The 16,392-nt window shown below is 42.1% G+C and overlaps 1 protein-coding gene across 4 annotated transcripts in view; it reads left to right on the forward strand.

The window, feature by feature from the left end:
* The window catches only part of LOC130208722 (neuropilin-2-like), an 88,005-nt gene extending 76,275 nt beyond the window's left edge, over positions 1-11,730 (forward strand). For 2 of the 4 annotated variants that reach the window (XM_056438007.1, XM_056438023.1), the window contains 2 exons: positions 8,200-8,262; positions 9,706-11,730. In XM_056438007.1, coding sequence (XP_056293982.1) covers positions 8,200-8,262; positions 9,706-10,028 — 386 coding nt within the window. In that variant the 3' untranslated portion in view covers positions 10,029-11,730. Of the gene's footprint in view, positions 1-2,570; positions 7,919-8,199; positions 8,263-9,705 lie in introns of those variants that run through there. The other 2 variants (XM_056438016.1, XM_056438031.1) reach the window with 1 other exon arrangement.
* The last annotated feature ends 4,662 nt before the right edge of the window (positions 11,731-16,392 follow it).

Consider the following 16,392-nt stretch of genomic DNA (forward strand, 5'->3'; position numbering starts at 1 on the left):
GTTGAACTCTATTTAAAAGTTACTGCATAGATTTGTAATATGTTATATATCAATTTACACTTATTTGTGTGTGTCTTTATGTGGATAATGGAAGAGTGTGTGGTGTATGGCTCTGGACAGCAGGGTTTCTGTGTGGTTTTTTGGTGCTAAATCCTGCAGGTGAGAAGGAGGGTAAAACAAGATTTTGAGTGATGAAAACATAGAGAGGAAATTATTTAAATTCAATTAATTTAAATCAAAAACTGAAATTGACTCCATCGCTTCCGTGAGGAAGTGTGAGGAGGAATACAGTGTCCTTAGTAATTAATCAGGGATCACGGCAATCCGTGTACTTTAATTGTATCCTACAAAAATATATTAGATAACATAAATTAATTGACCCGAAATGTCACATTAATGGAAAAACTTCAGGGGATCTGTCGATCAAATTTAAAGTGTAATGTGCGATTATCGCGTCATGATCCTCGGGTTAACAATGGCAGCTTCTTTTTAGTGTGACGTGGACCAGCGTGCCACTGTGTTGGGTTTTTGTATCCATGGCAACCAAGGAGGCATTAGGCTTCTGAAAAAGGAGAAGGCTGGCGGCACACTGACTGATCATGCTACTCACACACATGCACACACACACACACAAAAGAAGCTAATTCTGGCTTCAGTTTCACGATAGGAGCTCTCACACTTTCAGTTACACTTTATCTCAACGAGGAAAGATTGTTGATGTGTGAAGTGTTAGACCATGAATGAGAAAAAGATCAGTGATTCAGAACTCTAGTAACCAAGGTTCCTTGAAAGCCACACTTTCTAGTGCCCGTTGGGATTGGTGCTCTTGAGAAAATGTTCCCTTCGTTCCCTTTTAGATGAAGGAGAAAAAAAATGCAAAGTAACGGTCAATTTCTGCAGCCCAAGAAATCATCCGTGTCTTAATCCACTGATGCAAAGGCTCCTCTGCGCAAGCTGCTTAGAGCACAGCTTTACAATCAAAGCCAATGTTAAACCCTTAAAGAGTTCCCTTTGAACTTTTTTTTTTTAAAGACAAAATTAAGCTCACTGGTTTCCTTGAGGTTCTGTGTCTTTCCCTGCACCTCTCCTGCATCTGTCCTTTCATTATTGCTCTTTTATCTTGTCTCCATCTATTTCCCCTCCTCCATTTCCTCTTTATTTTGACCTTTTTTTTCTTTTTAACGTCAGTTCTTTCTTCCGTTATCTCCCATTCTCTTCCTCTGTCTTCCTTCCTTCCACAACCTCTCTCTCAGCGGGTTTCTTTTACGGTGAGTTGACAGAGTATTGAAGTTTCAGACAAACCCTCTAATGCAGGATTAAAGATATCATGGCAGGATTAGCTCTTTCCCTCCACTCCCCTTCCCTCCCACCCTCTCTCCTCACTTTCTCTAACCCCTCTCTATTTCACTCCATTCTTTCTTTCTATAATGCCTCCTTTCTTCCCTCTGTAATTTCCCTCTGATTTTTTCTAGCCATCTTTTTCTCTTTCCACTCGACTCCCTTCAATGTGATCTTGCCCTGATAAAAGCAGCCGTGTCCTGCTGAATACAACCACTTAACGCTCCCCACCTTCGTCCAGCTCAGCCAGTCACTGCATAATCAAGGCTTTGCATTCTCCGATCGAATCCGAACGCATCGCATGAGCCTCCTCTCCCTGTCAATGTGCAGCTAATTGTTGTGACGTTTGCATCAGCCAAAAACACAGCATAATTGAAACGTACGTGCATCAGCATTTTGTTGTTTTATTAAAAATAAAGACTGAAGATGTCTTGGAGTATGCAGTTTGGTGTTTGAATATTGGGAAAGCGAGCTACTTCTTGGCGTTTTTTGCCTGCAATAGATCTTATATATTGTGTTTAGTTGAATAAGGGACAGAATTGCTGCTCACTGCTGCAGTATTTGACAATTAACTAAATCCCACCCCCTTAATTACTGTGAGGCCTGTCAAGCATTACATTCTCTCTCAACATGTAGGACATTTGTAGGAAACCACGTCAAATGTAACACTATTTTTTGAAACAATAGATTCTTGATTTTAGACAAAGGCAAAAGCAGGCTACCGCTGAGGTGGCAGATTGTATCAGCTATCGCTAGTTAGCCAGTCCAGGTTGTCGTCCATCCTCGTATTACAATGAGCAAAATGTAAAGTCAGACATTCTAACATAGCGTACACAGTATGTTTGAAACCCCACTAACTAAGCTAGTAGTGTAATTGTAATGCTGGGTAATGATGTGCCTGTAAGCCTTGAGAGCAATGTTTGTTGCTCCTGTAAGTAGTAAGCTAGTTCGCGAGAAAAGCTATCGATTGCATCTTACGATAAACACCTCCTTATAGGATCACTCGTGGGTTTTGGAAGGGCTACGATATAACACACCTGATTCAGCATGTGCAGAAATGTAAAGCTTGACAGATGCCCAGTTGTTGCTAAGCTATGATTTGATAATTGCTTTCTGGAGGGGGGGTTTAGCGAGCAGTCAATTAGACAGCTTTTTCGACTCTCCAATAGGGTCTGCATGCCTGCCTCGCTCGTCCATAGTGCCAACCAGTAATGTGTCCTCCTGCCCTCCAGGGGGTGCCATGTCTGGGATGGAGCCCACAGTAGACACAGTGGCGGTGCAGCCTGTTCCTGCCTACTGGTACTATGTGTTGGCGGGAGGTGCTGCCCTCTTGCTGCTGGTCACTGTAACCGTGGTGGTGACACTGTGCTGCCATCGGTACCACTGGGCGCCCAACAAGACCAGCGCTAGTCATCATCATTCAGTGGCGTACCACAACAGCCAGCATCCGAATCAGCCAAGTCACCAAAACTGCTACCAGAACCAAAACCTCAGCTATAATCTGATCCAGAGCCCGAACCAAAGCCACCTGTACCCAGGTACTGGGCCGAATGTTGACCCCATGCTCACCATCAGACTGGAGAAGGACGACAGCTATGATTCCCGGTGTTGAAAACAGCTGGACTTGTGAATGATATCATTTTATTAGAATGCTTTGTCCAATTGAAGCGCTTAAAGGGTGTCAAAAGTCCCTGAAATACGTGATCAACAGCATGATGAGAATCTACATAGAAGAGACACTGCCACTCCTGTTGCTGATGACTGATCTATAAAGTGATCAGCATGCACCTTTGCTCAACTTCCTTGCGGGCTGCCTCTGGCAGACTGTACTTGTGAAAACGTTACCATCGCTGGGGAGAGAAGATGAAAAACCTTTAATTGCCAATTCTGATGGCTGATGAGGGCCTGATAACAACATTAGATTGCCACTTTTTTGATGTACTTAGCAGCCTAATGGCTTCTGCAGCTGCACCCCAACTTGGGAGCCTGGACATGAAGACTGCCTCACGTACTGTGGACATAGCATATGTACACGCAGTGCACATGTCATTGTTGAAACAGCGTGTTTTCTTCTTCTACACATGTCAGAGCAGGACACGTCTGTCTGCCGCGCTCCGAACTGCAGCAGCGTGGACACTGCCGGCCTCCGAATACTCTGTCCGACAGAGAGGGGATTTACACACAGGTACAGGGAGATAGAGGTCGCAATGTGTGCTGCATAAAGAAAGAAGTCTATTTCTCTGGGTCTGAATGAAGCTGCTATTTATTTGTCCGCTAGCCTTTGAGAGTGACGGAGACAGATTAAGAACAGAGGCGGAAGAGGTACGGGGAGAATTAGTGCTGCCTATCCAGCCGTGACCGATAGACGGCTGCACATCGACTGTGGGTGGCTCCTTTGGTCTGTAAAACGGGGAATCTGTGTTGTGCTGTTCTCTGTCTGGTTTACACAAGGGGGGGGGGGGGAGGGGGCATAGGATGAGACGGCTTACATCGCATCCTGCAAACCTAGAAACAAACACTGGCTCAAAAGTCTCATACACATATGCACGGACACTTCAAAACTCTTCAGCTGCTTTTCAGAGTGCATTCTTCATCACATCCTGATATGCCTTTCTCAAAATGTGCTTTAAAATTCTGTACCTCTTCGCCTCCACAACGAGGTGGCGCCTCAGTGTCACGTCGGAGTATGAATGGACTCTATACAGTTTTGCCTTGATATTATAAATAGTCCAATGCCTGTCTGTTAATGTTCAAATGAAACGGCGTTGTTTGTATGTGCCGCACACAGACGGGATGAATGAAACAAATCAAAGATCATGTGTTGAGTCTCTGAAGATGCATTGTGTTGTTCTTCTTTAATTTCATGTCTGTGCAAGTTCAAGTCTTTTTGTGTTTCATCCCATGACAAAATCAACAATTTGTGAAAAATCTGAATGTTTTGCATATTATCCTGGTGACCTGACAATGTGGTCCACTCGGCTGCTCACTTTGGCCTCTATTCAACAGGTGAGACCAAATGAGTGCAGTAAGAAAGAGTTTCTTATTTTCTTATGAAGGCTTTTAGAAAACCCACTGATCTGGGATCACTGGTCATTTATTTCTATCACTTAATTTCCTATGAAATGTCGAATAGGACTGATTCCGGTACAGCACTACCGTCACACCCCTCACACATATTTCTTGATCTCACCTTACTTGTGTTTTCGGCACAGATGAGTTTACGACGCGATTACGATGTTTTGCGATGTTGGGAGTAACATCAGCACTTTTCTGTTTCTTGATGATGATTTATTGAAGTATTTGATGATTTGTGATAATTTCTTACATCTACTGTGAATCTTAGTAGAAACAATACGTTGAGTAATGTACTGGTTGTGAATTAAATAGAACTTCTTTCTTTGCAATCACATGTTACAGGATGCCTTCATGTGCTTCAGATGTATAATGGGTATACAATGTTTATTTTTTCCACCTGCTGACTTTTGTTTTAAAGCAACAGTTGTATTGATTGGTTCACTGAGATGATCTTAACAGCTTTACTTAGGTTGAAGCCATATTGCAATAGAAAATGTGTGTCCCTCATTTAAAGTGTCCGGCTTCAAGCTTAAATCTCACACGGGCTCAAAATGGAAGCAAATCAATATGTTGCATGAAAATTATTCAGATACTGCTTTTTTAAAACATATTTAATTTGCCTGGTTTTAGTTTGAAAAGCTTCTAGTCTGATCCAGGCCTGTAAAACTGCCTCCACCGCTCACCATCTTACGTTGTGCGCTACCCCCTGCACCATTTTGTTCATGCTCAAATCCCCCAGACTTGTTGTTATCAAAACCCTGCTTGTTCCTATTCTTCTCCTTCCCTTCATTGAAAATCCTTCCAGAAAAAAAAAACACAGGAGAGAAAATGAGAGGCAGAAAAGGAGGAGAGCAAAATCTCTCAGAGGAGCAGGGCCCATTAAGCGAACCCCCTTTTCCCTCCAAAGAATGCGCCTAGAGATGGAGGAAGATGAAAGAAGTAGAAAAAGAAAAACCTGCAAACTATACTTTCTAAAGATAGATTTTCTTTTTGCTCCGAGAGAAAGGCTGACGGGGAGGCAGTTTGGATTGAAGGAGGGAAAGACTTGAAGGAGGAGGGCAGGTTGTTTCAAACACAAAAGAGGATGAAAGAAGTATTTTGGCAGAATGGACAGTGAGATGGCGACACACACATAATAAACTCACTGCATGCACACAGTCTAACAAACACACAAACCTGCAGTGCTCCGTATCGACTTGTTTCATCAAATTTCTTGTAAAAATGTGGTTTTGTGCTCGAGTCAACAAGTATTTTCGTTAAATTGTGCTTGCATATCCATGCCTTCGCCCTTCCATTTCAATCAGCTTATGTATGATTTACACACTATATGACTCACTGTAGCGGCCGTGTGCTGTAAGCCAAACAATGTATTTACGAAATTCAAACGGAGAAATGATAAATGACTGTATTTATGTTGTGCTACTTGTGCACTTTTCGCTTTCATTCTCTCTCTCTCTCTCTTTCTCTCTCTCTCTCTCTTTCTTTCTCTATCAAACTTTTTGCAAGATTTGGAAAATGAGCTGGCGTCTCTTCACGCAGCGCTTTCAAATCAACCTCCCTGCACCTCCCTCTCCCTTCTCCATCACAGACTACTTTGAAGCCCTTTAATATATCTAATTAGTTAATGGAGCTTATTGCATTCATAAAACCCTGAGGTAAGCATTTCTAGCCCTCAGGCCTTTTTTTCTTCTTCTTTCTTTCTGCCTTCCCTTTTCTGCTCCCGGAGAAATATTAAGAGTGAAAGCACTCTAACAGGTCCTCGGGCCCCACTGGAACAGTGTACGGTGCCAAAGAACCATCCATGACTTTTCCTGAATAAAATAAAAAATAAAAGCCCTCTTTTTTTATTTTTCTCTTTGCTAATTGGAGAGTGGAGATAAAATGAGGCTACAGGGAGTTTTAATCTCCCTTCAGATCCGCGTGGCGATTCTTCTCAGGATCCTGGTCGTCGGGCTTAAAGCCAGGATCATTAGAAAGTGTTCAATAGTCCAGAGAGTGTCCGAGCATCTCCCTGTTCTTCATCCTGCTTTTTTTTTTGCTTTCCTTCCGTTGATTTAATGTTTCATCAAGGCCCGTCAGTCGACTGTGGGAAAGGATACGTTGGAGACCTGAGGGTCCGTTTTGAGAACGTACACATTTATCAGATGCTCCATGTGCTCCGAAAGATAGTATACGATACAGTGGGACTACTGGGATCAGCCATATTCAGTTGAGCAGGAGTTTAAGGTTGAACAGCATTTCCTCTTCTTTTTTTAAGAACAACATGACAGCATTATTGTATTTAGTTGGGTGGTTCAGACAAACATTTGAAGATGTGATTGTAATCTGCATGTTTGTAAACCGACCTTGATGAAGTCAGTTTTAATCAAATGAATCCATTAAGTTATTGTTCTTTGATTTCTTGTTCAAATAATTGATTTATTTTTTATTTTATTTTTAATGATCAGAAAGATTTTTCTGTGTGTAAATCTGTTGGATGCAGCACAGACGGGCTCAGAGAGGGATGAACTTGAGCTGGTTTTAATTCATTGTGTCTAGTTTAGACGCTTTGAAGAGGTCACTCTTTACAAAGTGCATCGCTGGCTTCTGCCACCTCATTAATGTATTTACTCCTGTGCCTCCTTTGCCTCTATGAAACAAAGACCTCAACTTCATGATTGTTTGACTTGCGCTGGATTTCACTGTTGTGCACTGAAAGCAAATTAAATATTGAACTCCAGAGAAACGTACACAAAACAGAGGCACACATACTCAGTCCCGTAATCAAATAATTCAATAAGCATATTCCCAACAACCATCAACATTGGAGAATGAATACACTCCATTCAGCATTGGGTTTATTGGTTGCTTTAATTTCTTTTGTTTGTTCTCTAGTTGGGTTTGGAAGCCAACTTTGGGTCAATTTTAAACAATTAAAGATTTGATTTATTCACTTCTTTAATTTCAAGGAAAATACCTCATATTTAATACATGAGCAACTATCTTCATTTCCCAGAGAGCAGGTTTCATTTAAAAGTATTAATCTCTTATTTATATATTTCATAGACAGACTGAAGAGTATTGGAAGTTCGTAGATGCTGTTTATCGAAGATAAAGTCTGGATGGTAAAATTGTCTCATAGAAAACAAATGACCTTATCTAACCAAGGAAATGAGGCTCAGTATCTTTTTTTCATCTCAACTAAATTAGTTTTTTCACCTCATGTCCTTTAAATATCCATAACAGTTTCACTACATAATACATTTTTGGTTGCTTTGCCACAGCAATAAATGATTATCAGCTGCTCAGATATTGCTCTTTTTTTCTGAGAATTGTAATATAATTTCCCTTGAATATAAAGTGAATTGAAGTTGAGCTTTCAGACCCTTTAAAGCCTTGCACTTCGGCCTGCCTCAGAAATAGAATGTGGTATTTTAGCTTGTTGAATTTCATGGTCTTGTAATAAAAAGAAAATATATTGTGGGGAATGTGAAGGTAATAAAAGTGGTATTTTTCTACGAAAACAGTCGTGGCTATCTGTTTGTTTTTCACCGTCTCTCTCTCTTTAAATAAAACGGTTCAAACTGTAGGCGACCTCTCGCCTGATATCTTCACACAGTCTGAACAAGATCACTCACACTTTGAACTCCATCAGCTGTTTGTGTAGTTTGATTTCCATCTACAAATGTAGCTTGTGTGGCGACGACATAAGAGCTGGAGTGATGCTATCACAACATGTTGTGGACTCTTGAGTGGCTTGACTGGATGATCGAGATTAATGCTGCTCTGTTCTCATCTTTTTAACAGATCCCAGGCCGATGGATTTTGGAAACAATCCTGTTTACAACCACAAGCCCCCCATCAATGGAGGTGAGGTTTGAAGTCCCCTTCTCTCGCTCTCGTCTCAGCCCGAGGCTGTACCGGCTGTTTTACAAGTCTCACCCAAATAACAGGGAAATAGCTCCTGAAGCCGAGGCATGCCCATGGCTCTTCGTTTGTACATGCGATACCACACGAAAAAAGCCTCTGGCAACAGTGACAGACAACCTCTAGTGTGTGAGTGTGTGTGTCTGTGTGTGTGTGTGTGCATGGCAGTGTGCATAGGCAGTAATAGTGTGAGGGAGAATACAATAGTGTGTGTGTGCGTGTGTGTGTGAGAGTTCTGTCTGTAACAATAACGGTGTACTACCTGCCCGCGCTTTCACGTGTGTGTGTGTGTGTGTGTGTTTGTGTGTGTGCCCACATGCATATGTTATTATCCCATGTTTTTACCAGCCCCTTGACAGATACAAGAAGAGTACTCAGCCTTTACCGCACTAAACAAGTCTGTGTACTGTCTGTTTATTGCTTACCTTTGTGCGTCTGTGTGTGTGTCTGTGTGTGTGTGTCTGTGCTCTGCCATAAAACACTCTAAATGCAGTACCTAATTGTGGATTGGCTTGTTCATGTGTACACATTCATTAAGTGGATTAGCCTGATTGCGTATGCCAGCTAGATGGGCACACTTCAAGACACATCGGAGCCTCATTGGAGCACCTTAAAAGTAATTAATTTCATGATGTTACCAAACTCATGAAGTCAATAATAACAAGGGAGGTAACAGAATTAGCTGTTCTTGAATTAATCAGCCATTATATCGTATAGTTGAATCCCTAAAGGGAGATTATGTGACTGTTGAAAGAAGAAATATCACAATCCTTCTCTCACGAGTTAAACATTTAATCTATAAGCAGTAAATCGCTCAGTTCACTCGTCTCACGCTGCCACAGCCTGACTCCGTGTGCAATAAGCAGGAGCGTATTGTGGCTGATGTTAGCCAAGTTAAGATAGATATAGTTATGGATATAATTGACATTACCGAGTGACTTCTGACTGACTGTTCTCAGCTTGTGCTACCATTACATTACATTTTAACATTTACCATTATCTCGTACTTGTTGTACATAGTGGCGATGTCATACGTCATGTCATAACACCAGAGTAGTCTTGACTTAAGAATTGAATTGCTGGTAAGAAATAAGATTTCTTGATATAAGGAACCCTAAATCCCTAAATCTTTACCTGACCCAGCCAGAATGGACCCTTTATTTAGTAGGTGCTAATTTATTCATTCTTTCTGACCTTGCGGTTGTAATTGTAATAATTTGAACTGTAGCCACAAACAACAATAAGTATTCAGATCTTGTTGGAGTCCGTTTTAAAAGCCTTCCACCTGATTCTGATACAGAAGTCAATGGAAACCACAGAATTGATTTATGAATATTAAATTGATATTGAATTGTATTTTTCTAAAGTTGCCTGTGCTGTCTCCAGACTATGTCTTCCCAGGTTGGCCGTCCTCCTTCTCGACCCCCTCCTCCTCTGATATGGACCCCTCCTCCGTGACCCTGGTGTCAGAGAAAGACAACGCCTGGCTCTACACGCTGGACCCCATCCTCCTCACCATCATCGTGATGAGCTCGCTTGGCGTGCTGATGGGCGCCGTTTGCGCCGGACTGCTCCTCTACTGCACGTGCTCCTACAGCGGGCTTTCCTCGCGCTCCTCCACAACGCTGGAGAACTACAACTTTGAGCTGTACGACGGGATTAAGCACAAAGTGAAGATAAACCACCAGAGGTGCTGCTCAGAGGCATGAAGCCGAGGGGGAGAGTTCTAGAGAATGATGGCGGTGGAGGGGGGGGAAGACTAGTCCTGTGATCTCCCTGCAGAAGTAATTTTGTTCTGTTCTCGCTTTGGACAAAGAAAACAAAAAAAGGAAGCGCTATCTGTCATTTCAATCCCCAGTGCCCCCGACATAATATCCTGCTCTGATGTCGAATGGGGGTAACATTCAACCCAGAGTTTACCCTATTGGTGTGCTAGTGGGAACTTGTGAAATTGATCTCCCCCACATGCTATGAGGCCTAAACTGGGGGAATACCTGACCCCAGTCACCCCCTTCCCACATTACCACATCTCCTCCGCCTGCAGGAGAGAGCGTGCTCGATTTTAAAAGCCTGTGAATGAATGAAGGAATGAATAAATGATTCTGAATAACAGATCTACCATAGCATATAACCCGCCAGCCACTGGAATGGAGAAAAGACGACAGCACCCGTGACAATCTGGACATTTGGACCACAGATAACATCACAGTCTGGGGTGTGTGGTTAAAATGTTGGTCGTGGAATTCTTAATGAAGAAGAGAATTTCATTAACTTTGCAGAAGGGCATTGTCAATTTGTCCTCATCGGCTTGAATTTGAATGTGGCCAATAGCGACGGCATGCTGAAATAAGTCAAAGTCCAGCTTCTGGCTATTGGTGAAGACTTTCAGCACCAGTGGACCATTTAATGTGGGTACTTTTGACTGAAATCAACACATATCAAGTGAATGCCTATCCCCCTAAAGAAGTGTAAATGATATCCCACCACACTACTCTAATGAATCTAGATTTCTAAAAGGTGAAGAAAAGAAAAAGAGGATGAAAAAGGACATTTTGTTTTTGTTTTTGAAAATGTTTTTTAAAATGTTTTAGATATGAGTTCTGCGACTTTCAAACGTCCATTAGCCCGCCACATGGCGCTCGCTCGCTCCTTTTGTCTGCCCTTGGTCTGCGCTTTGTGAAACCAGTGGCATAGAAGAGTAATGGTGACTGTTTTTGTTATGTTTTAGACTCGTGTCTGGGAAAAAAAGGTAAAGAAGTGCCAGCTTCCGTTCGTAGCTGCCCTGTAGAGCTCTTACGCCATTTTTAGACTTTCTTTAGCATTGTGTTGGACTTCATGGTCTTAATTGTTACTTCAGCCCTTTTCTATTTTCACACATGCTCCACTATAGATGATCAGTCTTTTCAAAGAGTAGAGGAAAGATAAAGTAAATGGAAGACAGAAAATCAGAGATTTATCTAAATCTAACATGCTGTTATGGAGTCGTGCTTTAGATTCAGTATTATAGGGTTTGTCTTTGGTATATATATATATATATATATTTATTTTTTTTGCTTTTCAGACTGTATGATGCCCAAATGATGGACAGACACTGTGTGAACAAAATGTCAGTGATTGTTTTTATTGCAACCTATGGATTGCCAAAGAGCTGTGTATGTGCACAGGGGGTCTGAACAGGTGTTGAAAGAGACAGGGTGGAGAACGACCCGGTGAGGAATCATCCTGCCTTTTATCTGCCGCTCTTAAAAAAGAAAAGAAAAGAAAAGAAGAAGAAGGAGGAGAGTGGAAATACCGTTGACTTTCTTGGACACACAATCGAGCCTTAAGCTAACTACAGTGCACGCTGTATCGGAGGACAGCCATCGAGGAGTGCCAGTACTACTGAAGAGACTGACATGAGGAGACACGTAAAGAGAGTGTGTGTATGTGACAAATAAAACATCTTGATCTTGATCTTGATCTTGATCTTGATCTTGAGAATGGAGTTTATGTTACCATGCAGGAGAAGTCTCATCAATCATCCAACATGTTCGGCATCATGCAGCTTTCTCCCATCAGTTACATTCACGTCTGACTATTTGGCGTCAGCTTTAATGCATCTTAGGGGACACATAAAGGTCCCCATGGAGGTTTGACCACTCGTAGCGCTGCAAACGTTCACATTTTATTTGTTTCCCACGCATCCACACAAACATGGTTTCACACTATTCCTTGAACAGGGGGACCGTTACCCGTGATAACGTGCCATGAATTACATTTTTCAGCAAAGGAGAAGAAGACCGCAAGTTTTAATTATTAGTGAGGGGGAAAAATACTTAGCATTTGTTTTATATGAGGAAGGAAATGCATACAACGCATCAAAGATACACACAATGTGTACATCTAACTCCACAGGTTACCTTTAATGCCTCTCAACTTTGACTAAGAATGTCATGACGATAAACATATCTGCAGCTGCAAATGTTTTTTCTACGATATACACTTTTGACTACTTCAACATATTTGTCGTTGTGGTCATGGTAAGACAACTCAAAGCGGTTTGCAAAGGTTTTAGTCAAAAATAAGTCTCACTGACTTGAATTACAAACTTGAATCTGCTTCTATACTCCAGCTCGGTGTCGGCCCGGCGTCCATTCTGAACTCCACACGGTTACTTCTGCCTGCGCTTTATGAACGCTACACCACTTCCTCTAAACTAGAAGTAGATGTTGTTAATACGCGTAAATGACTATTGCAAATGGGCTGCAACTGAAAGTAAGTCACGGGAGACTTCGTGGCTACATAACACATGGCGGCCGACATTGCATTTGAAGTAATCTATGTGCAGATCAAAGATGTCCCTGTTGGGCTTGTGGACTGTTTGAGAACATTCTCTGCATGGGAACATATATAAGATGAACAATCAAATGAGGCGCTGTCCCCTCCGTATTCTTCTCTCGGCCACAGCAGATGACGGTCAATTTACTGGATCTGATGGAACAAAAGTCAAACACGTCACATTTGTTGTCGCTCCATCTCTTTTTCTTCCTTCCTCTCATCTCTCCTTATTTGGGGGCATGCATAGATATATAGATATATATATATAATACACAAATATAATAGGGGTTATAAGAAGGTGTTATAAGAAGATGATCAGAGAAGGACATTTAAGGGGGGAACTGGAGAGAGATGGAGGCTTTTTTGTCCATCTAACTGCATTTTCATTGGACCATTTTCCAAGTGCCTTGGAGCTTATTATGTATCTTTCTCTCTCTGTCTTTCTCTCTCTTTCTCTCTCGCCTCTTCTAGAAATCAAGATAGCATTACCTCTTCTGTCTCGATGGATACACACATATACACCCTGGCACGCACAGATGCACACTACATTAAGACACACACACACAAACACACACACACACACACGGCACTGGCCAGATAACTCAAACTGTTGTTTGTAGACTTTGTACAGAAGAATTTCTTTTTTTAATGTTATTATTATTTAATAAAGGCTAAATAACAAGTGATTTGGTTCTGGGTGTTTTTATGTCATTGCAATAGTATGTTATAAAAAAGATTTAAAGGCATAATATTGTCATAAAGTTACTTAAAAGTCATAAGCCATGGTATAGTATCTATCTGTATAAAAAAAGTAAATGCATACAAAATGAAAAAAATCGTATGTCATAAAAAGTCATATTATATTATGTTAAAAAAAACGATGACCAATCATAACAATTGTTGTGTATCTCACAAGTGTTCATTTGTCCGTTATGTCTATTGTGTGTTTGTGCCAACTACTAACTAACCTCCAAACCATCAGAGACCTCAAACATGTGTTTCATTCTGAAGACACAGATGTCAGTACCTTCATGGAACAAGCTCATCTTCTTCAGTTCAGAGTATGCAGTCACTTCTGCAAAGTGAAGAGAAAATAATATGAATGACCTGCAGAGTTCAAATTTTTCAACATTCAAAACTGAACCCACTTTTTTTTTTAAGCGAAGCTCTTATTCTCTCTCTCTCTCGCTCTCTCTTTCTCTCTCTACCCAGGCCAAAGTCTCAAGGATCAAAGACTCTCTTTATTTAACCGAGCTTGCTGGATACCTAGCTCCTAATTAACACAGACCCAAAGAAAGGCCCAAACCAACCGGCCAGGTGGAGATTATCTGCCAGATCACAAAAGAAAAATGTGTCGCCCACTCAACTCGTTTATCTTCAAAAGCGAGAAAAGTGATGCAGGGAAAATGATGACATGTTGGGATTCAATTGTCATGCTATTTTTGTGTGAAATAGCATTGGTGTGTGTGTGTGTGTGTGTGTACATTATGACTCAACACATTCAATAATAGGCGGATGGGCAGTGAGAAGAATTCCGACCTGCAGTGTTTTTCTTTCTACGGTCTAGCTGCTCCTGAACGCATCATCTCACTCTTCCGGTAAGCTTTGGTTGCCAGCTCAACAGCGAGCATGACTTCTTCTTCTCTCCCGCCATCGCTCCCTCTTGCTCAGTGTGTCTCATGTATAGTTATCCCCCTGCCTCCCTTAATGATAACGATACATGCAATAAGTGTAGTTTATTTGCTAGGTTGGAGGCAGGTCTAAGTGGGTTAGATGCGGCTCTCCGGCTGCCGAGCTCAGACAGCTATGCTAGTTAGCCGCCCTCTCCCGTAGTCGGCGCGGGGTCAGTCAGCTGTTAGCTGTGGGCGGTAACCCCGCACGGCGGATGGTTGGGTAACTGTTCGCAGGAGTCGTAAGTCTACACACAAGCCCGCGCTGCACCAACCACTTCACGTTTGAACCAGTTTTCCTGCTCAGCGACACACGCTGAGAGGAACACACTGGGACACACCGCTGATTACACCCTGGTTATCCCGAGCTCTATAGTCAGGAACGTGAAAATAGCGAAGCCGGACCAGAGTCAGGTGCCCCTCGGGGGGGGGAAATGGACGGTGAGCGGAAATAGCGAGCCACGGACAGAGTCGTGTGCCTCCCGGGGGCCAGGGCGGGCGGCGTGAGTCTTGTTTGAAGCTGCTGGCTAAGGATAGCGGAGATACAGTCAGATTGTAATACACGCCGGTGGTAATGACGCCAGCGCGCATCGCGCGGGTGTGAATGCCGCCGAAGCCGCCGCCAGAACTCACTAAAATTAATGTGGAATCGGTGTGTGCTTATGCACCGGGCGTTGGCACACAGTAATTTTCTCGCCAAGGCGTTTGTGGACACACGTAATTTTCTCTGGCCCTCTCCCAAATTTGCAGACAGGCGAATTGTATAGCCGAATGCTCGTCTTTCAACGAATTGTGTAGCCGAGTCTTTCAACGCTGGCTGTCGGTGAGTTGCCATGAATATGTGCCCAGCGAATAATGTAGGCTATGTAGACAACTGGAAGACTTTCTGGGAAAACCTGATCTGATGAGGAGGCGGCATTCATCCCACGTTGGACGGGCGGCGTCTCATTTCTGCGAATATGACCAAGTTGATCACGGACTTAATCTGCATGACAACCCAGGGTTCAGATCAGGAACCGAGCAGAGTTGTAGTTTAACACCCTTCTCTGCTCTTCCATTCGAGCAGTTACCCACCCTTGACTTTAGAGTAGAGACTGTGTCTGTCCCACGGCCCCTTCAATTAAATAAATCAAAAGTAAGCAGAAGAGGAGTCGTAACAATAACCTTATACAAGTTAACACAATTATTTCAGCAGTGCAACAAAATAGGTCTATTAAATGTGGTCTCCTAAATATTCGATCTCTGTCATCTAAAGCTGTGTTACTGAATGATTTAATATCAGATAATCACATTGATTTATGTTGCCTAACTGAAACCTGGCTGAGTCATGAAGAATATGTCTGCCTGAATGAATCGACTCCTCCAAGTCATATTAATACTCACATTCCTCGAGGCACCGTCGAGAGGGTGGAGTAATCTCCATCTCTTTGAATGAGCCTTAATTAATCCTCAACCAAAATTACACTACACCTCATTTGAAAGCCTTGTTCTTAGTCTTTCACATCCAACCTGGAAAACACTACAGCCAATTCGATTTGTGATTCTGTACAGGCCACCAGGTCCATATTCAGAGTTTATATCTGAATTCTCAGAATTTATATCAAGTTTGGTTCTTAAAACCGATAAAGTTATTATTGTTGGAGATTTTAATATCCATGTGGATGTTGATAATGATTGCCTTAGTGCTGCATTCATCTCCTTGTTGGACTCGATTGGCTTCTGTCAGAGAGTACAAACCCACTCACACTTTTGGCCACAGCTTGATGATTACTTATTTATTATACATGATTGATTTGAGTCTTTTCCCCTTCCACAGAAATCCTCTTCTGTCAGACCACAACCTCATAACTTTTGAATTTATACTACCGGAGTACTCTCCGTTAGTCAAAAGTTTCTACACTAGATGTCTAACTGATAGTGCTGTAGCTAATTTAAAAGAGATTTTCTGTAGCTAAATTTAAAGAAGATTCTTCTGTATTTGATTCGATACACGTCTCAATATAACAGAGGACTCCTGGTCTAACTTTAGTCCGTCCCAGATTGATCATCTTGTTGACAGTGCCATAGGCTCTCTGAGAATGACACT

This window comes from Pseudoliparis swirei, chromosome 2, assembly GCF_029220125.1.
Source record: "Pseudoliparis swirei isolate HS2019 ecotype Mariana Trench chromosome 2, NWPU_hadal_v1, whole genome shotgun sequence".
In the NCBI taxonomy this organism is placed as follows: domain Eukaryota; kingdom Metazoa; phylum Chordata; class Actinopteri; order Perciformes; family Liparidae; genus Pseudoliparis; species Pseudoliparis swirei.